At 50.6% G+C, this 27,603-nt stretch overlaps 1 protein-coding gene and 1 long non-coding RNA gene across 3 annotated transcripts in view; both read right to left on the reverse strand.

Moving 5' to 3' along the window:
- RTN1 (reticulon 1) overlaps positions 1-27,603 on the reverse strand; it is a 98,643-nt gene that overhangs the window by 39,922 nt on the left and 31,118 nt on the right. The window contains exons 1-3 of one of the 2 annotated variants that reach the window (XM_068682455.1): positions 6,861-6,885; positions 5,335-6,078; positions 2,037-2,819 (exon numbers count right to left, since the gene is read on the reverse strand). In XM_068682455.1, coding sequence (XP_068538556.1) covers positions 2,037-2,819; positions 5,335-6,078; positions 6,861-6,870 — 1,537 coding nt within the window. In that variant the 5' untranslated portion in view covers positions 6,871-6,885. Of the gene's footprint in view, positions 1-2,036; positions 2,820-5,334; positions 6,079-6,860; positions 6,886-27,603 lie in introns of those variants that run through there. The other variant, XM_068682454.1, reaches the window with a different exon arrangement.
- Positions 19,586-23,477, reverse strand: LOC137856755 (uncharacterized). The gene is made up of 3 exons (XR_011096759.1): positions 23,299-23,477; positions 23,053-23,218; positions 19,586-22,867 (listed from the first exon to the last, which is right to left on the reverse strand). It is a non-coding gene; the product is annotated as an uncharacterized lncRNA (long non-coding RNA).

Here is a 27,603-nt window from a genome sequence, read left to right on the forward strand (position 1 = left end):
CACTTCCACTGAGTGGCACTGCAGCACCTCCCTCTGTTCCCATCGCTCCGGCTGAGCCTGGTCCATGCCAAATGCCTGGCGGGTGAATCGAAGCTGGCGTAGGGCACGTTATTTGATGCCCCTGTTGAAAAGCTCTGCCAAGATTTCAATTCAGTGCTACGAAGGCAGTCGCTGCCCCCTGGGATGTGCTCTGCCTTGACATTTTTCTGCCAGCTGATGGAGCTTCAGGCTGACGGGGCCAGGCGGCACACAGTGGGGATGCTGTGGTTCCACCAGGCCCCAGTTCACCTCTAATGACCCCGAAAAACAGCTGAAGGGCTTCATGTGAATTCCCATGAATTCTCCAAATGAGGGACAAGCTCTCCTTTCACAGGTCAGGAGAGACCCACGATCTTCCTTCAACATAAAAAATTTAACCAGCGCCCAGACACAGTGACCTGTACAGCAAATAACCCACAACAAGAAGGTGATTTAAGTCAGACCCCAAGATCATCCACTGTTTCATACCTTGAGCTCACCTCCCCCTACCTTTAAACCTGTTTCAAAAGAAAACAAAAACAGAAACAGAACAAACAAACAAAAAAGTTTTAGCAATAATCGTCTTGATAGGCTTTCTGATGCACCACCAAACAGTAATTAGCATCTGTCCTGAAAGAAACGTTCCTGCCAGTTCCTGCTGACCTACAGGAACACAGGTAGGAAATACAGACGCTGTGACACAGGGAGAGAGTCATGCACATGGGATTTTCTCTGACCACCTCATGGGAACAAGCCTCTGCTAGCATCAGTTGAAATAAGGACAGAAAGTAAAAGAAAGGCAAAAGTTAGGCCAAAACCCATGAATATGATCAAGGGGGACTGGATTCGTACTGTGTGTAGCTGCATTAAGCTTTGTAAGGCAGCATGAGGGATTTTTCAGGAAAGCCTGTCTGTTGATAAGCGTACATATCCCGGCAAATTTTATTGGGCCCTGAAATCTCAAAATCCCAGGACAGACAAATTACGACATGTCATGGTGCCAGAGGTCAGCTGAGACCCAACATTGGACACTGCAGCAGGGGTGTGCAAGAGAAATTCACCCAGCCCTGCACCTTGGAGGGTTTGGGCAGGGCCTGGGCAAGTCCTGCAAGAGGAAAAATTTGGGACGGGAGGAGAGAAAAGACCGGAGCTCACCCACCTTTGAAAGAGCTAAGAGATGCACAGCACGACATTGTGTGCTCTGAGAGCCTGGCAGGAAAACACACCAAAAAGCAATACTCATGTTTCTTATTCAGCCTATTAATGTCATCAATTCATTATCGCTAGGAACAGCAGTATTAGCATACCTAATTGCACCGCAGCTCCTGCAGTGGGCTCCCCAGCACGTTGTGAAAGTTCAGGCTGTTTCCTTACTAGACTTGCACGCTTGGGTTCACAGCGCTAAATAAATCAGCTGTAAAAGCATGCCCCAAACATGCCCGCCACGTCTCCAGGCCATCATGTGGTCTAACGTCTGCGCAAACACGGAGGGATGACAAAGATGCTCGCAGAGCAGCAGGGGAGGGGGCTGCCCCCCTGACCTGTATCCAGCTGTTTGCAGGGAAGCTGCAGCTCTCTGAACTGCAACCCCCAGCTGACGGAGGAGCTGTGCACAGCCTCTGTCCCCCAGCCCAGCCAGGGGGACGGCGGAGAGTCCCTCTCTGCTGTGCCAGCCTGCAAATCTTGGGGCACACTGAATTAGGCTTTCAGAGGGGCCCCAGGATGTCCCCTGAGGCATACAGAGCTGCACACAAAACCCTGTTTATTGTGGATGGAAGGGGTCAGCCACCACCATGGAGATACTGAAGCTCCACCAGCTTCAGAAACACCCAGACTCACCAAACCCCAACCCCTCTCCTCCTCCAAATCACCAGAGCCTGACCCTTGCAGCTGCGGTTACCAAGTGCCAGCAGCATCCCCTGGTCAGCAGTGCTAACACCTCCCCTGCAAGGAGCTTCTCCCTCCTCCCCCTTCTTCTCAGCAGCACTGCGAAAATCAGCGTAAACATCTGCATTTACCTCTCTGCTTATTTAAAAACGGCAGTAGGGGTGAAGCCAAGGGACTTCTTTTCCCAGAGTCCTTGGAAGACACTTTGCTTTGGTTAACAACAGTTTCTTCGATGGGTTTCTTCAGGATTATTCTTTCCTTCAGCTCCTCCGTGCTGACGGCAGAGGTCGGGGGCTCAGCGCTTATTTTCGGGGCAACAAAGGAGCATTTCAGGTAGGACGCGGAGTCTGCCAGGTTCTCCCTGTTCATCCTGCTCTCCGTCGTTTTACTGGCTTCGTAATCCAAGGCGTCGGCGCGCGAGCCGTTCTCTTCCTTGATAATGTCCATCACCATGGGCTTCATGAGCGGGGAGTCCTGCTCCCTCTTCGGGCTCTCTTCGGAGGCCGATGAGGCATCGCAGGACTCGATGATGAGCTCGCTGTCAAGCTCAGCCTCCCGCTCCTCCCGCAGGATGCTGTACTGGATAGACGGGGAGGCGGGCGACGGAGGGGGCCCTCCGATGTGGCTGAAGGTCATGTAGTTGGAGTGCAGCACCTCCTCGGCGGCCAGCGGGTCCTCCGACACCAGCTCGATCTCTGAATCTCCTGACTCGGCGCTGCTGGCTTCGTTATCCATGGGTGCAGGGACAGCAGGGCGCCCGGGCTTGCCTCGCTGCTCTTGCTTCTCGGCAGAAAGGGCTGGCGAGCGCTGCGCCTCCGGCGTCTCGAAGGAGAAGCTTTTTGCTTCCTTAATGGCACTGATGAGCTCGTCCTCTGACAGGCTGCCTTTGCCCTGCGATTCTGAGCCCGACGGTTCTGCCACACAGAAAGAAAGGGAGAAAAAAAATTAAAAATAAAAATAAAACTATATTTTTTGGCTGCTTGGGGAACCAACAATAAATTTCACACCAGCACGGAGCCCTTTAGCAGGGCTGGTAACACAGGCAGAAAGTCTGATGACTTCGATGACTGATAACAGTCATCAAAGCTTGTCCTTACAGAGCATTTCCATGCGTATTCTCATTACAAAAGTAGTTTCATTATCATCATTTAGTGAGGGACAAGCTGAGGAACAAGGCGGTGGTGGTCAGTGCTTGGCCAGTGGCTCAGCAATCTGCGCTTTCAGCAGGAAAATCCCCAGGTGTGAGGAACAAGGGGACCGGTGGGTTCCTGACCCTCCTGTTTGTGACAGCCCATGTGGAGTTACCAGTAATGTTCTCAAACTGCCTTTTGGGGGTGGCTTTTTGGGGAGTGGGGGGTGATGGCAAATTCTCTGTTTGTTCTTATCACAGCTGGGTTTGAGAATGAGACTCAGATTTCTACTGTAATTCATTAATATTATTCTAACAAGGTGTTAGCTGTTCAATTAAACCTACAAGAAAAAGAGCCCCTCGTGTTTCCTTGGGAAACAGAGAGGTTTTAGTGACAGCATCTGAGCCATGATGTCCCACTGGGAGATGGGCAAGAAGAATTACCTCCTCTCTGCCCTCCAAAAAGTTTTGGATTGTGTGATCTGCTAACACACTTGCATCAGTACTGCCATATCACGAGCAGATCTGCAACTCAGCTGACACAACAGCTCGCTTGTAACACACCCATCTTGTAGGAGAAAGTCCCTCTGCAAGCCAGGGACAGGCAGCAGAAAGGATTAAGGCGTTTGGGACTGCCACATCACACTGCTGTCTAGATGCCAGGAAGGTCCTGTTGCATCCAACATGCTGAGCAGGAGCCCAAGCATCCCTTCCCTCCAGCTGCAGGACGTGTGTGTGAGCCGTGCAGCTCCCCTGCATTAAACCACGTAAGTACTTGCTCCCTGAGCTGCTGTGAGGTGATTTAATCCGGGACACATCCAAACAGGTATGTGACCATCAGCCCTCAGAGCACAGCAATGCCCTGATCCTCTGCTTCACCCCAGTGCTGCCCACGTGCGCAGATTTCTACTGGGTAGAAATAGTAAGGGCAGGTTTTACATTTCTTCTTTGCTTGTGGAAGTGGAGCCCTGCAAGAGCCAGCCCCTACGGGACGATGCCTGCTTCTTCAAGTGATGTTTTTGGCCTTCCAACACCCCGACGGGATGTGGTGATGGGACTCTGTGCTGCTCAGGCAGCGCTGGACATCGGCTGTGCCCATGGAGAGCAATGTTTCCACGCCACCAAGCAGACAGGGCATGCCACGTGCCGTTCACCCGGTACGATCAGATACAGTTATCAAGTGCCATTCAGCCCTTTTACAGCTGCCAAGGACCGCATAAATAATAATTAGCGCCTGAAGTTCTTAATTGCCTCTTAGTGCCAAAAGTGTAAATCAATAAAAACAGGAACACTGCAGATGTAGCATGTGATGTCACCCAGCCAAATAAAAGAAGAAAAATGGGATGCTTTAAAGGCTATATATTACCTAAAGATTCTGGCTAACACAGGCAGGATAAATTCAGAGCTGCTGGGAACTCCTTCCATCTTTTTTTCCGGAAAGTGTGCAAATGCACGCTCAGTTCTGGAAGGTGTTTCTCTAAGCGTAGGTGTTAGTGTGGGTGGAAATCCCAAACTGCCATTTTATGGAAATCCCTCCTGAATTATAAATGCTCCTAGAATTCATCAAAGCAGTGGAAATTTCAGTTTGCAGATGTTCATTGTCAGATATCAGGGGTTTGATCCAGGATGCTGACATTTAACTTGGAGCCCCAAAACTCTGCTTCCTGTCACAGAATTTTGTTCCTTTTTCACATGTTATACTGCTCCCAAATTTCAGTGGTGCAGAGCAGTGTATAATGTGGTAAACGAGGAACAGATATCATATACCACTGCAGTAATCAGATGATAAGAAAATGTGACAGAAATGATAAGAGAGGGATCTTGGTGCCTTCCACCCCCACACCCAAGAGTAGAAATCAGCAACCTCTAACAGAATTTGGTCCTTTGTCCCTCTGTAAATGAGACGACATTTCCCTCACCAGCATTTTCTAGGAGCAGCACTTGCACCTGCAAGCAGTGCTCCTTTTAACATCCCAATGTCCTACTAGGGCAAAAAGGCATTAAGCAACCATTAAAATCTAAAAAGTTAACCCAGCCATTCACAACACCCTGGTCCCATATGCTCCCATTTCTTCTGTGGAGCACGGGCAGCTAGGGTGACCAGAAGACCCCAAAATCAAAGGAATCTGACCCAAACTGTTGCCTGGCTGATGATAGCCCTGATGGCACCCCCACAAAGAGGTGCAAGAGCAGAGTAGAAACAACTCTACCTGTGAGACACTACAGATCCCACAGCACACAGGGCTAACATTGCAACCACTTGCTGAAGAGCAGAAAAAAGATGCTGGTGGCAGCATTACCTGTGCCGGAGGAGGGCGGTGTGACAGACCCTGGGCTGTCATCTTCTGGCTCTGACACTGTCACCGTGGGCACCACCTCGTGGCTCGGCTTCAGGCCGGTCTCCGGCTGCGTGGGACTCGCCTCTTTGCTGGGAGCTTCCCCAGTGCTGGGTATCTCGGTCAGCGTGATCTTGACAGGGGTTGTCACCAGGGAGGCACTTTGCTGGTCCCCAGACCTTTTGTCTTCAAGAGGGGCTTGCTCTTTGGGAGCCTCTTTGCCCTCCAAAGTCGGCGTCCTCAGAGGTTCGGCAGCGTGGCTGGACCCAATGGGTGCTCCCCGGTACTCATCGATAAGGTCCGGGCTTTCATCTTCTGATTCTGGGTCATGTTTTTCTTGGTGTTTTATTTCTTCTGATCTACTTATGTCCATGTATTTATAACCTTCTACTTTCATGGGATCTGCTAAGGTTTTGTCAACTTCGGTAGACTCTGCAGGAGTCATCTCTATTCCCGAATCGGAGCTAAACAAGCCGCGGTACTCGAACCTAGTCATGTCTTGAACAGGATGCCCCAGCGTGTTAAACCCCTCCGTGCTGCCCGAGCAGGGAATGGGGCTGTTCTCCTGCTGGTAGATCCCTGTGAAGTAGGTGCTGTCCCGGGGAGTGGTGTAGTGGACATCGGAGATCAGAGAGGTGTAGAAGGAGCTGTCGGCCCCGTTGGCAGCGCTGGAGCTGTAGTCGAAGAGGTGTGACAATGCCATGACACCTAAAGCAAACACAGAAAAACGACATGGTGAGGAGATGAGAGCCATCAGTCTTTCTGCAAAGCCACAAGTGCCCACTGGCGATGTTAGACTGAGTTTGTCATCGGCTCGACCACGTTGTTCCTGGCCACTGCTTGCCCAGCCTGTGCATAAAAATCTCCGGTGATGGCAATCCCACAGCCTCCCTCCCCTTCTGGCGCACCTTCTGCTCATCACCCTGCAGGAAATACGGAGCTCCCAGCCCTCTCCATGTGTCCCTGGGCTACCAAGCACAAGGCAACCTTCACAGCAACCCTAGGGGATGCTGCTGCAGCTGCAAAGCCAGAAACTACAAAATATCAGTGAGAAAGCTCCAGAGCTTCTTGCACGTTTATTTTCTTTCTCTTTGCATATGCATAACGACACCATCCTTAAAAACAGTTGCAACTACTTCTGTCCCACCACACTCCGTGCATGAGGCGCACGCAGCTCATACAGTGAGCCTGAGCAGTATTTTTTCCCCTTAGCACGACTCAGCATGCAACCACAGGCTTTATTTCACTGCTCAGCCGTGCTGGATTTCACACACACAGTCCCAGCGCTGCACAAAGGCGGAATGACCAGCTCCCTCACACATATATTTGCATTGCTCAGCGCTGTGATGATTTGCAAGCAGCACGCGGTTCCTCCTTCCCAGGCTGCCTTTGCAGCAGGAAAGGCGTGCTCCCCCTTTTGCAAAGAGAAACGTGGTAGCAGAGAGAAAATGCAACCTGAAAGCGTTGCCCAGTACCTCATCAGGTCCTACCTGAGCTCATTTGGTGCCTCGAAAGGACAGCTCGTCCACACAAAATGCCAAAAACATCTCAAAGCCATCAGGAAGCAAAAAGGGACAGGTTATTTTTCTCGCTCGTATTTCTCTTGCTGAGCTAGCCTTTTTGAAAATTATCCATAAACAGGTCTGGGTTTTCACAAATGTGTTGGTTAGCTGAAATTATCTGAGGCATTGTTCATGCCAACATATTTCAGGCTGTGAATTGCTGACTGCAGCCTATTCGTGCCTGTTGCTGCCAGTACGTGCTGGTTGTAATTTACTGTTTGTGCGGGGTGAGTGGCTGTCTAAATCATGAGGTTTCAGGGCTGCTCTTTCATCAGCTGGTTCCTCAGTGCCTTTTGGGGCTGATCCAAAGCCCACCGAGATCACTGGGGAAAAAAAAAAAAAATCCCACTGATTTTGAGTGGCTTGGAATCAGCTCAAGGTGGCTGGGCAATACTTGGTGCTCTGGGTGCTCACATGGGCAGCCTAGGAAAATGCTATCCTAATTCTTGGCTGCCCCTGAGCAGAAAGGAAAAAATAAGCCTGCAATGGTCACTGAAAGAAACATCACAGTCACTAGGGGTAGGAAAAGCCGTGCTATGGATTTATCCAACACAAGAACAGACCTAAAATGGACTCATCAATCATAACCCTGCTTTATTTTCATTGCAGCGGCTTTGCAAACACTGGTGAAACAATAAATGTGTTTCTTTTGGGGTTCAGGGCAAGGAGTTCAAGGGTGTTTGAGCGTGGCCTTGCACACGCGTGAGCAGGAAGGGCTCGCGTCAGCAGGACGGATCGGGCCTGGCTCTCAAGGCAACCGCAGAGTCAAAAGCTCTAAGACAGCTGAAAGTGCCTAATTACGAGGATTTAATGCAACTCCGCATTTCCACAGGGAGTGATTTAAAGCCACGGGTAAAAATGCCTCTCCGTGGTGAAGTGTGAATATACCAGCTATTAGGCTGGCTGTTAAAGACACAGAAACCTGCAATAGCTGAGCATGTTTTTGCTGCAGAACGGTGAGTTCAGAGCCCGGTGATTAAGCAATGCCCTCCCCGATTTGAAGTTTATTTAGTTCAATATCCGTGGGAAGGAGACGCCTTGAATAGCACTGCTGACGGGTGGCAGTATCGGCTCTGAAGTTACCCTTGTTACAAAAGGGTTTTTTTTAAAAAGTGCACGTCCCTCAAACGCGCCCGAAAACTTGCCTGCCAATTCAGGTAAAGCAAAGCTATTCAGTGCTGAGAGCAGCCACCGTGTTTGCTTGTAACACAAGCCCTCGGGAAATAATTTCCCTTCCTGCAGGCAGCGAAGCAGTAACGGGTCTGCTCCAGCCACTCTGAGCACAGCTGAGATCTCGGTACGTTGCGTGCATTTTCATCAACTGCAAAGAATTCTTTTTTTTTTTTTTTGGAAAATGATTGTTTTCTTTCCCCGGAATAAGAAATTGAACGCTCCAGAAGTCCTCCCCTGCAGCGCTAGATTTAGGGTTTAGCAATTGACACACGAAAATAAAATTAAGAAATCGCTGGCTCCACGCAGGGTAACTCTTCATTGAAGGAAGGGAGCTGAAGGCTGATTGGGATCAATGAAAGCTGAGGTGCTCCGGCACACTGGAAGAAGAAATCAAGAAGTTAGCTGAGGTTAATAGTCAAGAAAAGCAGCTAATTTAAATGAGAATGATTTTTTTTTTTTTTCCAAAAAAATAGAGTTGGCTCAGTCTTCTTCAAATCCATCACTTCCAAAAATTGTGTTCAATTTCCTGAAGTCACCCGGATGCCGAGCAGTCCCCGTGTTGAGCTGCCTCTCACAACCACCACACACAGCTCCAGGGACATTTGGTGGCATGGACAGACCAATGTGGGACGTGGCAACCCTGCGATGCAAGGTTCAGTGCTTATTGTGCCAGTGGTTCGGTCAGAATTGTTTATTTCTCAGAAGAGGAGAGGGGGAACTGGTCTTTAATTAGCTGATGATATTTTTACAGCCTGGAGCTGCACCAAGAAGCTGAAGGATCTTCAGGTGCTCTTTGAGGAGTCCAGGCTCCAGCGACCTTTCCCAGACAGAAGCAGACCAGTGTCAGCAGGAGGCTTCCAGCAAATTCCCGTAGGTCCTTTAACCAGTTGGCTCTGACTTTTGTTGGGGATATTGAGCCTCGGGAGATGATCCTGGCTGCCCCAGGCTGCAGGGCTCCAGCCCTGCCCCATGCCCACACAGATCACAGCCTCCATGCACCGAGGTCCTTCCATCCCCTTTGGGCACTCTCCAACTTGGGGCAATTCTGAAGTAGAGACAATAACACACAAACCCCATGAAGAAGGGGACCGCTGCTGTTAAACTGGTCCAAACGTTGCCAGGAGGTCCCTTGGGCCAGGTGCCACAGCCGGGTCCCAGCACCTTTGGGTGTCACGCAGAGGTTTCAGACAGCCGAGCTGCCAAAACCACACAATCGGCATTCTCCAGCTTTCACTCTGCTCTGCTCCAGGGCTCCCGAAGGCAGCACAGAGCTCAGGGATGGGCAGCGCCTTCCCTTCAGCACTCAGCCTGAAGCCTGGCTCTTAATCGGATATCCAATATTGTCTCAAAGGCTCAAGGAAATGACCGAGCGCTTTGCCAACCTTTTTGTTGTACCATTGCCCTCTATCCTCAAAAATCTGACTTCATACCAATGCTGACTTTGTCCGACCCCAGCGACCTGTCACAGACTCCCTGTGCACCCTCAGTCCCTTTGCCAGACCTTGCCACCACCTGAACACCTGCACCCAGAAAGCAAATCCTTGCTCGAGCTCCTCTCTCACATCCCAGAGACATCCTCCTGCCTTCTGCCGAGCACACAACAGCAGTAGCTATTAGGCAGTCCTGCCTCTTCTGTACCAACCTTAAAATTTTGGCATCAGCTGGAAGCCACAAGCCTGTGTTTGACCTTTGCTGCTTCTTATTCCTAATGCTTCTGTGCAAAAAATAAAATAAAGAGGATGAGATTTCCCCTATTCTTCTGACCTTCATATATGATCATTTCTTAAATAAAAAAAAAAAAATCTAATTTTTTAAAATTGATATTCCCATGTTCTCTGGAGAATTTTTGTACCGATGTTCAATGTTTCATCCCTTTTCCCCATCCTGCAGTACCCACACAGACTGGTAGCCCCAAGTCCCTCTCCCAATTCCAAGCACACATCATCTTAGACCCAAGCCCAGCTGCTTCTCCCTCCCTGCTTGGTTTCAAGCCCAACCTCAAGCCTCAGGAAAACTGCGGAGATTTCCAGATGCCCTTCACTGGTCCTGCTCCCAGCAGGACACCCCAGTGGCAGACATCCCTCAGCCCGATGACAAATAACACAAAGTTTTGAAGCAGGCTGGGTCTGGTCTCCCCAGGGATATCTGAGCACACCACCTGGGAGCCACACGCTCGATTTTTACGTGACCCCTCTCTACCAAATTCTAACCCAAGACACTTCGGCGCCCAGGCAAACCTCACAAACACTTGGGTGCTTGCAGGCTGGTTCAAACACAGCATAAAACCCAAATTTCTGAGAGCTCTTCTGTCACCGTGCTGCGGATAACTCCTACACCAGCCTGGACTGGCCTTCATGGATAGCCGGAGCCAGCTGCCAGCCCCGAGCTGTGCTACCTGGGGATGCTGCAGGTGAGGAGCTCAGAGGGCTCCTTGCAGCCCAGCTTCCCCCCAAGCACAGGCGGTGCCAGCCAGCCCCAGCTGCCAGGAGATGGTGCTCTTTCTTCTAGCTCAGGGTCTGCAAAGCCGGCGTGCAGGTTGGCAGCTCCTCTTCCTCCAAAGCTCTCCTGATGCGGGAAGGACACAGCTCTGCAGGGCACGGCGGTTACACATGTGAGCGGAGTCATTTTGGGGCTCCTTTGCATCACAGACACAAGAAAATTGGATGTACCAGAAGGATGAGTGCTCCTATTCTATAAGTATTTTCCCTGGCTCTCTGCATGGGTCCTGGGAGGGGGTCAGGGCATCAGCTGGGCAAGGGGCTTGTCCTCAGCCCTTTGCAGCAGCCCAGAGGAACATGGAGAGGCACACGGAGAGGCAGGCGTCATCTCCTGCACAGGTAGGAGGGCAAAAGGACAGGGTGGAGAGGGGAAACAAAACCCCAAAGCCACCAAACAGAAAACCCCACAGCCTTAATTCTCTTTACATTTCAGTTACTCCACTGAATTCATCGGCACCACTTCGGATTCATTCCGTCCAAGATGGAAAGCAAGTCCTAAGCTCAAAGAAATTGGTCTGGTGATGCTGAAGGTCCTCAGCCCCCAAGGACACCCACTGAGCTCGCTGGTGGTGCTCAGCGGGTGCCCCAAAGCCTTGCAAAGCGAATCCACAGCAGGTGGCTCAGCAGTTCCCATTTCCACGTGCCCTCCAGGCTTTCTGCTTCAGTAAAAAGCCTCAGAGAGCTCCCATTCCAACCAGAAGGAAAAACCTGCACTGAAGTCCCTGACGACACTCCCTGATACCTTGGGCAGCATGAAAAATGAGAAACACTGAAAAAAAAAATACCTTTGGAGGAGCATAAAGCCAGTTTAAAAGCTCACAAGGTCGCGAGTGCTCCTGCTCGAAGTACAGCTGCGCCAGATCTCCACACCAGGCAGACCAGGATACAAATAGCATTTTGTAGTTTTAAACAAAAATCACTTTCAGGAAGATAAGAAAAGAAGTGGGTTGCTGCAGTGGTACCCCGGGGAGTACATGCCTGGTCGGCAGGGTTCAGTGACACTGAGGCACTGCTTAAGATGCTATCAAATGCACTTTGCTAAGGCTTATTAAAGCCCACTAATAAGAATAATCCATTCTTATTTCACTGGACTCACATTTCCCCTGCAAGATCAAACTCCGCCGAGTCCTACAACAGCAATCTTCCGAGCACGAAGTGAACTGGCACCTAAATCACGCTTTCCAGAAGTCCCATTTCTCCACAAGCTCTCAAATACTGAAATTCCATTCCAGACGTGATTGAGGAACTCCAGCTCTTCACTGCTTTTATCCCCAGGCAGTCGGTGGCTCACCAAACCTGGACCAGGTCATCCTTTGAAGGCCTTGAAGCAGCCCCCATCCCCTGGAGAGCCCCTGCCCCCCAGCCCCACTTTGCTGGCTCCCGGTTTCTGACAGACCCAGCTTCCCTCAGCTGCCCTAAGGCAAGCCACAGCAGATTCAGACTCAGCCTGGAGAAGACAGAAATGCCCATTTTGGTGGCTTCTGACACCGCGATAAAATTGGGACAGAAATTGCTGCCCTACAGCTTGAGGCTCTTCTAGAGCTGGGGAGAGAGGGCTCAGTGGCAGGGGGTAAGAGCTGGCAGTGGAAAAGGGCTTGTGCTGAAACTCGAGTCTTTAAGGCAGAACGTGATACACACTGCTGGGCTTTCACTCAGGCCCAACTGCAACATCTCGTGGAAATCCTGCTCTTAAAAATGAAGAAGGAAGGGAAGAATGGAGCATCTTGTACTTGGCTCCCCGTGATCCAAGACTGCGGCCAGCCCAGCAGCACAAATCCTGCAGGGAGCCAGAGCGCTGGCTGCAATGAAGTTCAGCTGTGAAGAAATCACTGAGAGCTCTCAAGAGGAAAATTAATTTTGCAGCAACGCATAACACCTCCAGCGATGTGTCAGGCACGGTAATTCGGGGAGAAAACCAGCAGGCAAGCACCGAGGGCTGGGGCAAGGCAGGAGAGAGAAACCTGCATGAAACTCCCTGGGCACACAAGCACGAGGCTCTGGGAGCCAGCAAAGAGCATCTGAAGACAAGATGCTATCAGCCACAAATCAGGATCACGTCTGATGCCCCATGGAAATCTGGGTCCGAGAGGACACAGCAGCATGAGACTGATGCAGGCAAAGAGCTGGAGCTCAAGAAGCCCCCTCCTATTCTCTTTCCACCCAGTTTCCCCATCTCAATGTGACCTATGCCAGGAAGCCCAGAGGACTGGTGTGTGCTGGCTCCTGCTGGCTTCTCGTGTAGGCAGCAGTAGATGCGTTAGGAGAAAAGACCCAGCAGAGCCCCAGCGAGGACCCAGACCCTGTAACATCAAGGAGCGAGGGTATAACACACAAGCAGCATCAGAAAAGGCTCAAAAAGAGACACTGCAGAGGTTCTGCCGAGGCAGGGGAGGCAGCAGGATCTGATCCAAGCACTAATGTGGTTTTCCCTCTCCATTAAGTGTTTTCCTCCTGTTTCTAGACTGTGGGGGCACCCCGGGTATGCCTGAAAGTCAATCAAAAAGTTATCAAAACTGTATTAAAAGTTAAAGCTCTCGCAGCAGTGCAGAATATGGGGCAGAGCCACTGCAGTCATAAATCAGCATCAACCTACTGGCTCCAGCTTGTGCTTAAGGAGGGTCGGGCCAGATGTGCTATAACTAATGCTATAAATGTCCTCGCCTTCAAGGTCTCTCCTTTATTTACCTGCTACCACAGCTCTTCTCCTGCAAAAGATGAGTTCATGCCAAGCAGAGACTGGAAGAATCCTCCCCAGACATCTCACTTCCCTGAAGGACATTTTCAAAGACTTATCCCACCCCTTGCTCTACTTCAAAGAGCCCATAGGACTACGAACCCCTCTATTTCCTGACTGCCAATATGTGGCACCTGCAGACCCCACCAATATTTGCCCATCCAGGAGCCCAGCATCAAGTTTGAAGTCTGTACTTTGAGTGGAGGCATGATAATTTTGGGGGAACACTTGGAAAGTGCTTTTTTTCCCCCTGAAAGCCCAGGGGAAGCTCCTGTTCCTTATGTGGCAGTGTCCAGCTCTTTCCATTCGTAAAGCCTGAAGTCCTGTGAGGGTGATGTGGATCTCTGTGGTGAGCCGGTGACCTCAAGATGTTGGTTTTCACCTCCCACGGACAGCTTGGATGTCCCCAGGGAAGAAGGGAGCAGCTCCTCTCCCCTCTGCGGGCTCACCTGGGATAAGGGCAGGGACGGGACGGGGCGCACGCTTTGCTGTAGGGCAGCAGCTGCCAGCCACCAATTTGCTGGAAGAGAGAAAAAGCAGAGGCAAAGCCGTGCCTCTGCTGCTAGCAGGGAGAGCCAGCTCCCTGCGATCAGTCGGAGGCTAAATCCCAGCATTTCTGTTCATTTAGGGCTGGGGGGCTGCGCTGCTGAAAGCTTCCCAGGTCGTGGCAGAGCGACCTCGATTGAAACCATCCATTTGCTGGGGTGGGCGCTGTTAGAGCAGGAGGGGGGCAGCAGCCAGACAGCAGAGCCAGGACCAACCTCTCCGCCAGGTGCTGCGAGTTTTCTATTAAAAGCCACACTGAAGACTTTGCTTTTTCAGCCACACAGAGGTCTGCTTTCCTCCAAAGCGTGTCCCACCCCCCAGGGGAAGGTCCAAGACCTGAAAACGTCCCGCTTTGCTCCCAACCCGGCCTCAGAAGCAGCAGAAAGTACTGAGAGTTTCCTCCTCAGCCTGGGAAAGTTCAGATCCTAAACTATCAGGGCTTTTAAGAGAAGTTACACCGGGAACTCTTGAATGCTATGGGTATGGGGGCACCTATACCATACCCATAGGTTACAAGCAATGTTAAAAAGAAAGAGCAAGTGTGGCAAGAAGGCTTTGTTTTAATGCTGTGTTTTGAGAGAGATGGAAGGGTAAGGCCAGAAGACTTCATGGTGAGCAAAGCACTACGTCCTTTGGGGAAAGCCCATTCTGAGAGTCTACCAGAGCAAGCGAGCCAAAGGGCATTTGGAAGAGCAGCACACGATTACTAAGATTAAGCATCAGGTTGTGCTAAAAAAATCATCTAATAGCCTTCTTGGCTACAAGCTTGGTGTTAGGAAGCAAAGGAAAAGTAATGACTGGGGGTAGCCCACTTTCTCTCATATTTTCAGCATCCAGTCCTCCCTGGTAGGCAACTCTTAACATATGTATGGAAAATGGGTTAAATGGGCAAAATGTTAGTGAGGGAATTAAGGCATTAAGGAGGCAGCCCAGAAACAGAGAGCAAGAGAAATAAGGGCGGATGGAAGTTGTTTCTTCTCTGCAGCATGAAATAGAGAAGGGCAAGACAGGGACAGGGCAAGAAGGGACTCCCACTACCTGACCGTAGCTTCTCCTCTGGCACAAATGAACCAAGAGCTGGGTACTTCTGTGGGTTTCTTCACTTAGGAAAAGCACAGAAAGGTGCTGAGGAGCTACAGGAGGAAAAATGCTGACGGCGTAAGAACTGGAGGGCAGGACACCTGGGACCAGCATGGAGGAGGGAACAAAGGAGATAAATTAATATTGTAGGGGGGAAGGGATGGGGAGAGCAGGATCAGGCTATAAATACTCACAAGGTACCGACTTTGGTGAAGGGAGGAATTAGTCACAGCCTTAGAGGTTGGGAGGGAAAAGCAAGAGCTTGAAGTTAAGCTATAAAACTAGGCTATGTGTCAGGGTGTATTTCTTGATGGAAAGGGATGGATGAGTGGGACAGGGAGCACGGGGTGTGCGAGGCTCCTGCCCCACACTACAGGATCTTAGCAGGGAATGAACTGCCCTGCACTGGGAGCAGGTTGCAGATGCCTGCCTGGCACCACTGCGGCTGCCCCGATTTTGCCTCTTGTACAGCAGCACTTGAGTTGAAAGCTGGGCAAATAAGAGACGCTTCGGTCTGCCAGGAGAGAAAATTAAATGGAAGTAATTCTGCTTAGAACCAAGCTGTAACAGATTTTTTAACGATTTTTTTTCCAGTCAAACGGGAAGACAAACCAATAAAAAAAATCATTCTAACACAAATCAATTTAATTTGACCTGAGGCTAAATGTCACAGATCTGGTTTACAGCAACCCCCCTTTGAACCGTGCACCAGGGACCCTCATGGAAGCACACACAACGCGGCACACGTGCCATCGATTTCCCAGCCCCTCCTGGGCTGCAGCTCCCTTCAGAGACAACGGAGAAGCATCTTTCAGCTTCTTCCCTAACTTCTTCCCAAGTCCAGCCACTTAGGGCTACCTCCCGCACCACCAAAGATCACAGGCAGCCCTAAATCCCGCTCAGAGCCATTTCAGCTCCCAGCGTTTTGGATTTGAGCCCGCAACATTATTCACCACCCCATATAGTTGCTATAGTAACACCATATTGGGTATTATTAGAAATCAGCGTCCCCAAATTCCATATATTGAAGGGGTTGTGCTGCAGGGCCAGGAGCCATCCCTGCGTGCACAGCTCCCCCTTCATCCCTTCATCCTGGTGGATGCGGTGCATTAACCAGGCTCTCTCTTACCCCAGCGTGCACCCCACTTTCTAGCTGGCTTTGCTTCCTCACCACAACTTGTTTACACGTTTCCTAGGGGTGAATGAACAAAATATGCTCCAATTTAAATGCAGACAATGTTTTTTTTTGTTTGTTTGTTTTTTTAGCCCAAGCAAACAAGGAAAATCTGAGCTGTTCCACTCTGCTGTCCACAGGACTTCACTGCATGACCTTGCAGGGATTAAAAGGTGCAGCAGACCTTGCTGAACATTTCACATTTGGTAACAAGAACTACCAACATTTTTTTCTGCAGTTTAATGCCAAAACAGTGCTCATTCATTAAGAAAGTGAAATTAATCCACTATAGGGCCAAGTATGGACATAGAGGACTGGACTGGGGAAGAACCAGGCTGCACCTTGCTCTAGGACACAAATCCCTACATTGCTCCGCTAAACTCCTCCTCCAAGAAGCAAACTGTATTTAGCTGCTGGAATGCAGTCAATTAGGCAATGGATTTCCAAAATAAATTAGAAATTTCACCGTAGAAGGGCAGGTCTCAGAGTAACACACTAACAACGCTGCAGTGGTTGGAGTGGGAGGTGCAGGCTGATCCCGGTCCTCTCCTGGGGTCACCACCCTTCCCAGCACCAGGGGGTGTCCCCCTGCACCAGGGACTGATGGGGTGTGGGAGCCCTGGACACTCACCTTGACAAAACCAAGCTGTTTCATTTCAATTTTAGCTTCTAGCTTTTCAGTTTACAAACTCTCACTGACATTCGCTCTGCTCCAGATTAGGAAGCTAATAAATAAGAGCACTGTTTATAAACGCTTTTTTTATCTAGCTGCCACCCAGCTCAGGTGCAGTATCTTTAGGTCAGAGGTAGGACTCGATGATCTTGAGGTCTCTTCCAACCTAGACTATTCTGTGATTCTGTGATCTCCTCCTAGCCCCGAGGCCAGCAGACATCCCCACCACGGTGGGGACACAACGCAGAAAGGGCTTCTGAAGGCTGCACAGCTCCCAGCCCGGTCTGAAACAGCCCAAAGACAGTAAATGATATTTCGCTCCTTTAAAAATCGGTAACAAAAAGATGAGAGGCTGCAGGGAGAGTATTTCCAGTGGGCTATTTATACCACAACGGGCTCAGCTTTCCCTTACCCTGCAGCCATTTAACACTGTTTCGCCTTCGTGGGGATGAGCATTCAGGTCTGTCACCAAGGCGCTCGCAACATATGGGCAGACTCTGCATTTTGAGCGTTTTCATCCACTTAAGCACGTCGGAGAAAGGCTCCGGGACTCTAGGCCTGCTTTTGACCAAGACACGTGCAAATAAGCATTCCGGGGAGATTTCTGTCCGCACACCCTGGACACAAAGAAACGTGTCCCAGGGCTGCCAACCCAACTCCCAAACCCAATGCTGGGCTGGCAACACACAGCAGGCTCCCACTTTTGGGGGAAAACAGCCCCCATCTCCTTCCCAGACCTCTCTCAGCTCCCACCCAATCTGCAGACCAAGGTAAAGCCATTTTATTTTATTTTTTTGCAGAGGACAGCAGAAATAGGTTTTCTGTCCTAACCTAATAGGTTTTTTGGTGGTCACGTTGATACAGGCACTCCATCCCCAGCACAGGTCACCCAGTCTGAACTTCTCAGCTCGCTCTCAGGTTTACTGTAAGTTTTGCAGCTAAACTGCACCAGAGATCATCCCTGATACCTGCCTAGGGGCTGCTCCGATTTTGGCTCGTGGTGAGAAGAAAACAGCCGAGAAAGGAAGCAGAAGGGATCAGAGAACAGTGCTAAGAACAGGGGAGAGGAACTGGCAGAGAGGGACGAGCTGGGGCTGTGTGGGAGCAGGGTGGAAAGGACACTGATGTGGTGAGAGGAACAAGAGAGTGAAGCAGAGGAAGAAAAAAAAAAAGTGATGGGAATAAAGGATGAGAGAGGTGAAGAGGCAGGGACTGAAGCATGAGATGGGGATGAGAAGTTTTGGAGGCACATACCTGTCTCCAGGCAGTTTGAAGGGTTCTACACCCAAGCTGTGTTTCCCTCATTCATGTTTACCCATCATGTGTCTCTGGGACACTATTTTTTTTTTAACAAAAACACACCAGGAGCCTTTCGCACTTCCATTTTGGAGGTAGGGCCAGGCACTTCCCAGGCACAAGGCAAGTCTCTTTTTAGATTAAATACAGAAAAACTATCAGAGCAAGCAAGAATAAATAACTCTGTTCCTGCGGAGGAGGCTGTGGTGCGGAGCTATTCTCAGATGTGTGCGCAGCCCCAAAGGAAAAATAAAAAAAAAAAAATCAAAAAAAGGATGTTCAGAAAGGAACGAGGAGGTGGTGGCCTCAAACCCTGCATGGCTGCAGGCATTTCTTGTGTCCCCTGAAGGGAAGGAGCTTTTCAAGTCTGGACCAGCAAGGAGCACAAGAGCAGAACAACTTGACCCACCTGCAAGGTGTTGCGTGGCTCCCCGTTACACCACAGCCATCCCTGGCCCTCAGGAGTGAGGATGAGGATGGAGAAGCCCCGCTGCTGGAGGGAGCGTGGAGGCAGGGGGCTGTCATCCTCAGCAGCAGGGCTCTTGGGCCACAGCACAGAGCAGGATTAAGGCAGAAATGTGCTGAGGGAAGGCTGGGCCTTTCCCAGCGTCACCTCCACTCCTGAATCAGCCAAATCCCATTCCCAGTACGTTCCAGCTGCTCTGCCCCTCAACACATGCAACACCCCGGGTTGATTTATCCACTTACAGGGGGGAAACCCAGAAGCTTTGCTTGCGGCACTGATCCCTTCTTGGGCACGGCCACAAGGAAGGCAGGGACTGGTTTCTTCCCCTTAGGGCTGTTTGTGGCTGACAAATCCTCGCCCTGCCTCAATGCTGCTCCAACCAGCAGCACGTGGGGGTGCACAGAGCCATTCCCAGCTCCTCTACGTTGCCCCCTGTGCGATTTGACCATCCTGCTCCACGCACGCAGCCTGCTTTGCAAAGCATCCCCACCCTGGAACGTGGCTGGGGACAGCCCCGAGCTGAGGCACAGGAACTAAAACAAGGTCTGGCAGTACTCACACCAACACCATGAGTATCTCTTTACCTCCCTCCCCCCCTCCAGAAGCTGTATTTTACTGCTGTGTAACGCAGCCTTATTCACCTGGGAGCATGTGAAGGACATTGGTACTTTCTGTAAGGTGGCCCTGGATGCTTCATTTGCACGAGAGGTGGAAAAAAGCCACTTGTCCATCTGCAATCTGACTTTCTTGACTCCTACAGCAGCTGGGCCATCAAGGATGCATCTTCCTGAGAGCCCTGACACTAAAAATACCCGTGATGTGCATCAGTCTGAGTGCCTGCACAGTTTATACTCAGTAAAGTGAGGTGAGGATCCCAAATCCCTGTGCCACTCTTCCAGAAGACAGGTTCTTGCTTAATAACTGTCCAGAAAAAAACTTCCAGAGCATGACTGCTCTGCTGTTTAGGAGTCTCCTAAATTTCCAGCCTGAATTTATTCGTCACCAACCCACATCCCATAGCTCTGCCAGCAGTGCCCTTTGCCACTTGAACATATTTATAGGAAGCAATCGCTCCTTTGCGGCTCTCATTCAGTGAGTCTGCACAAATTACTGTCTGTACTCTCCTCAGGAAAGCTCTGCAGCCCTCACCCTAAATCTCCTGAAGAGCCTGGGATGCCTGGTACCGCACTGAGAATTTTCTTCTACTTTCCATGTTCTTCTTTGGAAATACCTTTAGGGTGTTTTAAAGCACATGACAACATCCTGATGAGCAGGGCAGACTCAGATTGTTATTCTGTTTGGCTGGGGCAGCAGGAAAACACCCCGGCAGCAGTAGGTCAGCTTTTGGAGCATTTTTCTTCTTGGTCCAACCAAGAGTTTCTGCTCTGATATCACAAGAGAAAGAAGGACAGCGATCAGGTCTGATGTGGTGCAGGAGCATCAAACCAAACCCTGAGCATATGGCAAAGCACAGCCACGTTTCTGCATGCCCACCTTTTTTTTTCCTGAGCTGAAGTGATCACTTCTCAGCCTCTCGAGATTTGGGGATCTCAATTCAGGATGATGACCATCCTGCTCAGCACCCTGGCCCGGTCCCTGCGTTGCTGTATGGGCATGGAGAGCTCTGTGCGAGTCAGCACGCTCACGCTGAGCTTGAGCCAGAGCATCCAGACCCAGCTGGTGGAGATCAGGAGCACAACAGAGCAGAGCATTAATAAATGATCTGCAGTTTCTACCCTCCTCCACCTCGCAACGCTGGGGAAAAAATATTCCCAACACCAGAATGCACTTTCAGCAACAAATGATGATAATGATTTGGTTCAGAATTAAGCACACAAGAAGAGTTTAATGCAGAAGCTGAGCACCAGCCTGTCTCATGAGGCTATTGTGCCAGCATGAAAAATTATGTAGAGCTTCGTCTTTTTATTAGATGAATTCAATTCTTCAGCTCCTTTGACTGCTCCCGTATATCCTGTCTAAATTAAGTTTGGTTTTCTGTACCTGCAGCTACGGCTATCCTGGGTATTTTCCTGGGTATTCCGCTGTGAAAATCGTGATTAAGTTCATTTGTCATAAAACAAACACGATGCCATGAATGATAAATAAGCAGAGCGTGCTGCAGAGACCGGCAGAGCAGCTCGGTTTGCTCCGTGCTCAGGGGCTGGGGGAGAATTTTTGGAGTGGCTCATGTCTGAGATTAGAAAGCTTCCTAATGAAGAAATCTGCCTAACAGGTGATGTCATTTCTGGTAGAGCCACAAGCCTCATTTGCAGGGAAAGTGCCCAGCAACCCCAACACCACCTCCCTGGGCATGCAGAGGAGCTGCCTGTGCTAGCAGCGTGGTGAGGGGACAGCAGCGGGGGCTACTTGCCTGGCCCCTGCCCCTCTATCTGAGCTGCTGGCAGGTGGCACCACCCTGGGGTGTCCCACCACAACCAGCGGGCTGTGGGCTGGGCTCCTTGTCCCCTTCCATGTCCCAGACCACAGGAGGTGCTAGGGCAGCCTGCCCTAACTCCAAGAGAGTTGTTTCACCAACCTGAAGAGATGAAGGGCATGGATAGATGGGATCCAGGCCCTCAGCTCCCCAGGCAGCCGAGCTCTGCACTCACCTGCAAGCTCCTGTGCCACCAACCTCATCTGTGGGTGCTGCAGGGGGCAGCCCCATGTCCTTGTGAACTGGGTCTGGGGGACAGACTGGGTAATTGTGACAAAAAGCATCCTGAAATTCCCTCCTCTGCCCCCAGGTTACCCCCAAATTTTTTCCAGGAACTACCCATGGATGATTTAAGATGCAGCCCCGCGCTCAGACTCAGGAGGCATGCAGTGCTTTGTGGCACCTGGGCTGGAAGGTGGGGTGGATGTGGGCTGCAGCTCGCTGTGCTGCCCTGCTCCTGCTTCCAACCTTTGCGTTGGTGATCCTGCTTCCCTTCTTGGTCTGCAGCAGCTGGCTTGTTTCTGCAGAGCACTCGGATCCTGACTCAGACCCCTTAATTGCTTGTTTAGGGTAAGAGACAGGAGGAGCCAGAACATAAGCCCAGGTTTTGTTAAAACAGAGCAAGCAGAGCTGTGACCCACCAGGCTGAAGATCTTTCCTTCCTACAAATCAATCCTACCCAGTCTTTTCCTTCACTGTTCCCAGCCCAAGATCTTCCTTGCTCTCAGGCTATTTCCTCACCCAGCAGACCTCAATAAAGCACCCCAACCCCCCCATTTTCACTGCCCTTTTGCTCCAGAGATCACCAGCCCCACTGACACACCACTTCCACCAAGCTCACACCCCAAGGCATCCGAGGCTATTTGTGTTCATCACCACCTCCAGCAGAGGGATCCTCTGCAAAAACCCCAGAGGCAGCCAGCTACAGACCTGCTAAAAGCCTGCAAGCCAGCTCTGTGCAGTGCTGCAGCCACGGGGATGGGACCCCACAGGAACAGTCTCCAGACCCAAGGCAACTCCTTCTCTCTATGAAGGATGAGAAGGAGATGAGGATCACCTACAGGGAGTCAGAGTGAGTTTCTGACCTCCTCCATGGGTAGCCAGAGCACTCCCTCTATTATCCTGCCACATTTACCTTATTTACAAACACCACCACATTTTTTTTGCTTCATTCCTCTGTCCTTTCCTCTTTGTGTTTCACAGCAGCTCAAATTCAGCATTCTCCATCCCCAAAAGCCTTCGACTCACTCCCTATCCCTTTCACCTTAAGAAGCTGAGCTGCAGCTGTTCAATACCTTCCCGTTAATGCAAGACTTTTCCTTCCACCCATAATGACAGCAAGATGCAAACGCATCCTGCTTCCCTCTCCAAGAGCATCATCTCCTCTCTCTAGAGCCCATCAGACCTGTACTTTCGTGCCTTTCCGACACGCTGATCGACAAGGTTATCATCTCTCTCTCTCTCAGAGCCAATTGCTCTAATTACACGCTGTCTGCTGCGACCTGAGGAGCTGTAAATAAAGAAGCAGCCACAGCATCATCTCACCCATGCTGTCCTCCAAAGAGGGCCCCGCGGTCTCTGCTTGCAGAGGCTGGGCATAGATTTTGTGCAGGGCTAACCAGCAGCAGGTCTCTATGAGAAAGAGGCAGACGATACCAGCTTGGGCATCCTGAGGCCACAGCACTGTATTTAGCTGCCTGTGGACTCGTGCTGGATGACCAGACCTCGTTGCAAAAATGATTTTGAGGAAGGAGATCAGTTTTGCAGGTATTCCCTTATTTGCAAGCTAATTGAGAATTCAACAAAGCTGTTCAAGTTGTTTCCATTTAGCTAGAGCTCTCCATCAGGTCACATCCAGCCCCTACAGGAACAAAACAGGGCAGAAATTAATAGGTTTCTGCAGGAATTAGCCCAGAAGTGGTACAAAGACATTCTAGCTACAGGATCCCCTGGGACAATGTGAACAGCTCAGAGGCAGCCAGAAAACCTGTGCTCAGGGTTTGGGAACCTTCCCCTGGCTGTTATTGACCAAGGAGAGGGACTCACGAGGGGCACGCTGCTCGTTGAACCCAGCCTCAGGAAAATCCGCCCTGGATCAATGCTGCGTCTCTGCTAAGTGCGGGGTGGGAGCTCCCTGAGCAGCCGGTAATTGGGTTTGTCGGAACAATCGAGCTGGCAAATGCATTTCCAGGTGTCACCGAGCCACGGGTAACTGCAGCGAGAAAGCCAGTTAAAAGAGCTAACAGCCTGCTGCTCAGCGAGGGCAACAAAGGCAGCGATGCACACAGACACCTCTAACGCTGAGCCACACAAAACCACAACCAGGTTTGGGGGAAGTCGCAGCTGTTTGAGGCAGTGCCCTGGGTCTGAATCCTCCCTTCCCGAGCTCTGGAGCTCTTGTGGAAGGAGGACTCCTCACAGCCACAGAGCGAGCACTGCTGGGGCTCTGCATCTACTCCAGGTCCTGAAAAAGGCAAGTTTTAATTTCAAAATGTCTTAATGCAGAGCTATGACATTGAGATAAAGCAGCAATGGATAGGAGGTTATTGAGTTTGGTACCCAAGTGATTAAAGCAGAGTTTTTTTTTTTCCCAAAAAAGAGAGCTCTGGCACCATCACTTAAAAGGGGAGGTGAATGGGCTCATACCTGCATCCAAAGCAGGCAGCTCTCAAAGCAGCACAGCCTTTGTAACCCACTAACCTGACACATGACAGCAGCACAATAATACCTGGCTCTTCAGCAGTCCTTTGCATCAATAGATCTAAGCCAGCCTAAATGCTGGTGGTGTCTGCGCTCACATCTGCCAGGAGAACGGGAGAGCAGCGAGAGCTGTTTCAGATCGCTTTGGAGCACGAGGTTTTGATCAGTGCCCTCCTGCACCAGGAAACCCGACTCAAAGGCTGCTCGAATTCCACGCAGCCATTACACGGGCTTCAAGGGGACCTGGAGCAGAACACCGGGGCTTACCGTGACTTTTACTACAAGGACTTTGCAGCAATAAAGCCACATGACAGTGAGCCTCACACGCTTTGCCTGCCGCGTGCACCTTCACGTGTTCAGGAGTATATAGCAATCCATCGCTGGCTGCTCCCAGTGGCACTCCTGCAGCACTGCTCCAGGTGTCGCACGTCAAGCTGTAAGCGGTGCCAAGCATCCTGCAGCGGGCTGGAGAGGCTTTCAGAGTCCAATTTGAAGATTTGGGGTTCATCAATACCTCGCACAGAGCACTCTTCAAGCCATTAGAGCAGAGCCATCTGTCACGATGCCCCTTGTCCTGAGCTGACTTCAAGGATGCGAGAGTTAAAAACACCTCAGCCCCAGCAGATTTCACACCTCAGTATTTAAGCAACAACCAACTTCAGCAAATAGCTCCTAAGCAACATGATGCCCATTAAGTTTGCTGCCTTTTTTTAAAGGCACAATATCACACACCTGTATAAAACCTGATAGAAGAGCAGGTAACACCCTTCAGATGCAGCAGGTCCCCTGGTTATATCATCCTTTTGATTACATTTGCAAACCAACAGAGAAGAAACCCTGATTTTCAGGATACCCTAACCACAAAGGCTGTGAGCAGCAAATTAATTTTAGGAATACACACGTACAGCTGAAGTGACCGCTCTTTTGCGAGAAAAATTTAAGCCAACAATGCCCTTGAAATCACACCTGCCACTTACCAGCAAGGCTGAGCCATCTCCAGCTTGTGTGACCACAGCCGCCAGCAGTGCTGCTGGAATGTGCCCCATAAAATACCCCACATAGAACAGGAGCAGATTTGCCAGGATGCATTTCTTTGCTGATGAAGTGGGGGACAAAACAAAACCAAAGCTTTGGTGCTCATCACTTCAGCTGAGCCATACACTACACAGGCTCTGTTCTGGTGTCAGGGGAACAAGGAAAGCGCCCAGCATGGGAGAATGCATCAGAAAGGCACACGGGAAAGCAAGCAGAATCTGGCACCAGCCAGCACACTTGGAAGCAGGGACACGGGCTCTGCTGCCTGCTCCAAAAATCACTTTATACATCTTTAATAGCTTATAAATAAACCAGAGTATGAATAGGGACTGAAATTCAGGCCCATGGCCCCAGAGGCCTGCCTGAAGCACTAACTCCCTCTGGCTCCGCACCCTTCATCTCCAACCAACTGCTCACAGGTGTGTGCACTCATCCCCATGGGTTTTGGGTTGTGCACAGCCCTCCTGAGCCCTCGGCAAGGCACCAATACCCGGGCACGGACAGATTCCTCAGCCCAAGCCAGCTGCAGGACCAACATTTGGGTTTCCCAGGTGGCCTCGTACCAAAACCAGGTGAGCCCAGCACCTCCAGAAGCCCCATGGTGCTGGATCTCTGGGTCCAGAGACACAAGCAGCCCCAGAGAAAGAAGGGGGTGAGGAGCACGAGGCTGGGAGCACAGCCCTGCTCCCCATCACACTTTTATTACAACATCCTTAAAGGCAGGGGGGTGAGGCAAGTAGAGTAAACAGGACGATGCATTAAGTGCTTTTACCAGCCCCATGCCAAGAACAAATTAAGGAGCACAGTTCTGCAGACAAGTAGCACACAGCACATTCCTGCCGAAGCTGAGACTTTTTTTTTTATTCTGATGAATAAAATAGTACGCTAAAAATGGCTAATTTTTAAATCAATACGAAATTCACTCCCCGGCACTACTGCATAAACGATAACTCTTCGGCTGAGCCTTAAATATTACATGAAAGTGGATGGGAAACCGTCTCGCTGAGGAAGTTCTCCCCCTCCCCAGGCACACAAGCGCTCGGTGCAGGACCTCCCAAGAGGAGGAGAAGAGAAAAGTCATCGAATACAGCAAGACACAGCTCACAGCACCACGCCACCCTCTAGGACGAGCCCAGTACAACCAGTATGACCCTTCCCTGCCACATCCAGTGCAGTGGCACCAACCTGCCCAGGAGGAGAGGTTTGTGCATCAGTGCAGGCAGAGGAACCATCGGGGCACCAGGTCCCGGGTTTTGCCTTCAGCCTCAGCACAAAGCAATCTCCCCAGCCAGCTCTCATGATGCTGAGACTGTTTAACCACGAGAAGTGTTTCAGAGAAAAGCCACTCCAAAGCAAGAGCCCCCTTACACTTAGGCCTGCTTTAGCAAGTGGCTGCCCATCCCTCAGGCACAAAGTCACATTTATTCCCCTGCTCTCTCATCACCCAGAGCACAGCACTAAATAAAACAAGAACCAAGTCACCACGCAGCATTCGCCCTGCCATTCCTCTTAACCCATCTGTAGCCACAGAGATTTTGGGGTCCGAACCTCTCTTTGCAGAGCATCTGCCAACACAAGCACTGTGCCATGCAGCAGAGCTCCAGGGGCGCATCACCCGAGGCTGCACACTCAGAAGGGTGGCAGGAGGGCACCCGGGGTGGCTGAGGGTATAAAACCCTAAAACCCTCTAGGCTGGAAGAGCCCCCCAGCCTTCCTTATCTGGTAAGGGTTAAGGTGACCACACTGCAGGTATCCATCACCTACCTGGCCACCACTGACAGGAGTTTCCTTCAGATAACAGCAGGAAGAAGGGAATTGTGCAGATGCACTTGGACTTGAAGCACCAGCAGCCAGCAGCACAGGGACAGCACTGCCTTGCAGGGCTCTGCTCCCCTCTGCAGCGTTATGAAGAGCACCCAAACCACCTGGAGGGACAAATCCCAATTCCCTTTCGCTGCTCTGAGTGAACAGACTTTTCCTTATAGTTAATGGAGCATAAACATCTATTGGTCCCCCAAAGCACAAATTAATGAACAAAACTAACACAAAGAGAAAATTTTAACACTTACAATTTAAGATAGATGCTAAGAAAACAACTGCTTGCTTTCTGGGTGCGCCTCATTGTTACTACCTGCAAACAGACTTCATTTAATCGAATTAAACCACAGTAGCAGCTTTTGAACTACTGAAGCCAGGCAGGCTGAGCACTACCCTACAGCACAGTATTTGGGGTTACGAGCACAGCAGCACACACAGGATCTGAGCCAGGCCACGGCTGGGGCTCCCCAGGAGCACCCAGCACAGCAGAGCAGTGCCCGCATTATCAGCGCTCCTCCTGGCCACATCCCCAGCCAGCGACAAAGCCCAGCCTTAAAATAGACACAGATGTAGGACACACTCCATTTCCCAAGGCAAACTAAGAGCAAAATACCGTGGCCAATATTAAAAAACACATTCATAGCAAGTTTAAAGGAAGGAAATGTGTTACAAATAAGTCAGTTGCAAAGAAAATCTGGTGCAGATACTGTCCAGTTCAGCCTAACAGTATATTCAGAGCACACAGAGGTGAGGACACACCATACAAACCCCCTAAGGAAAAGCTCTTCCTGGCTCCTTCACCTATATCCCTAGCTCTGGGCTCTTCACAAGCCCAGAGGCAGCTGGGGGAGGCACTCCCATTCGGGTGCTAATTAGATAAAACTGAGCTAATTAGCAAAAGCTGGCGTTCAAGTCAAAGGCTGGGCCCAGAGGGCTGCAGAAGAGGAAATCCTGGTGTAGATAGATGAGTGCTGCTGTCCTGAGCAGTTATGCTATTTCTGTGCATGTTTTTATCACTTAGGTTAGCCTGATGGAGTGGTTGTG

This window comes from Anas acuta, chromosome 5 (assembly GCF_963932015.1).
Source record: "Anas acuta chromosome 5, bAnaAcu1.1, whole genome shotgun sequence".
In the NCBI taxonomy this organism is placed as follows: domain Eukaryota; kingdom Metazoa; phylum Chordata; class Aves; order Anseriformes; family Anatidae; genus Anas; species Anas acuta.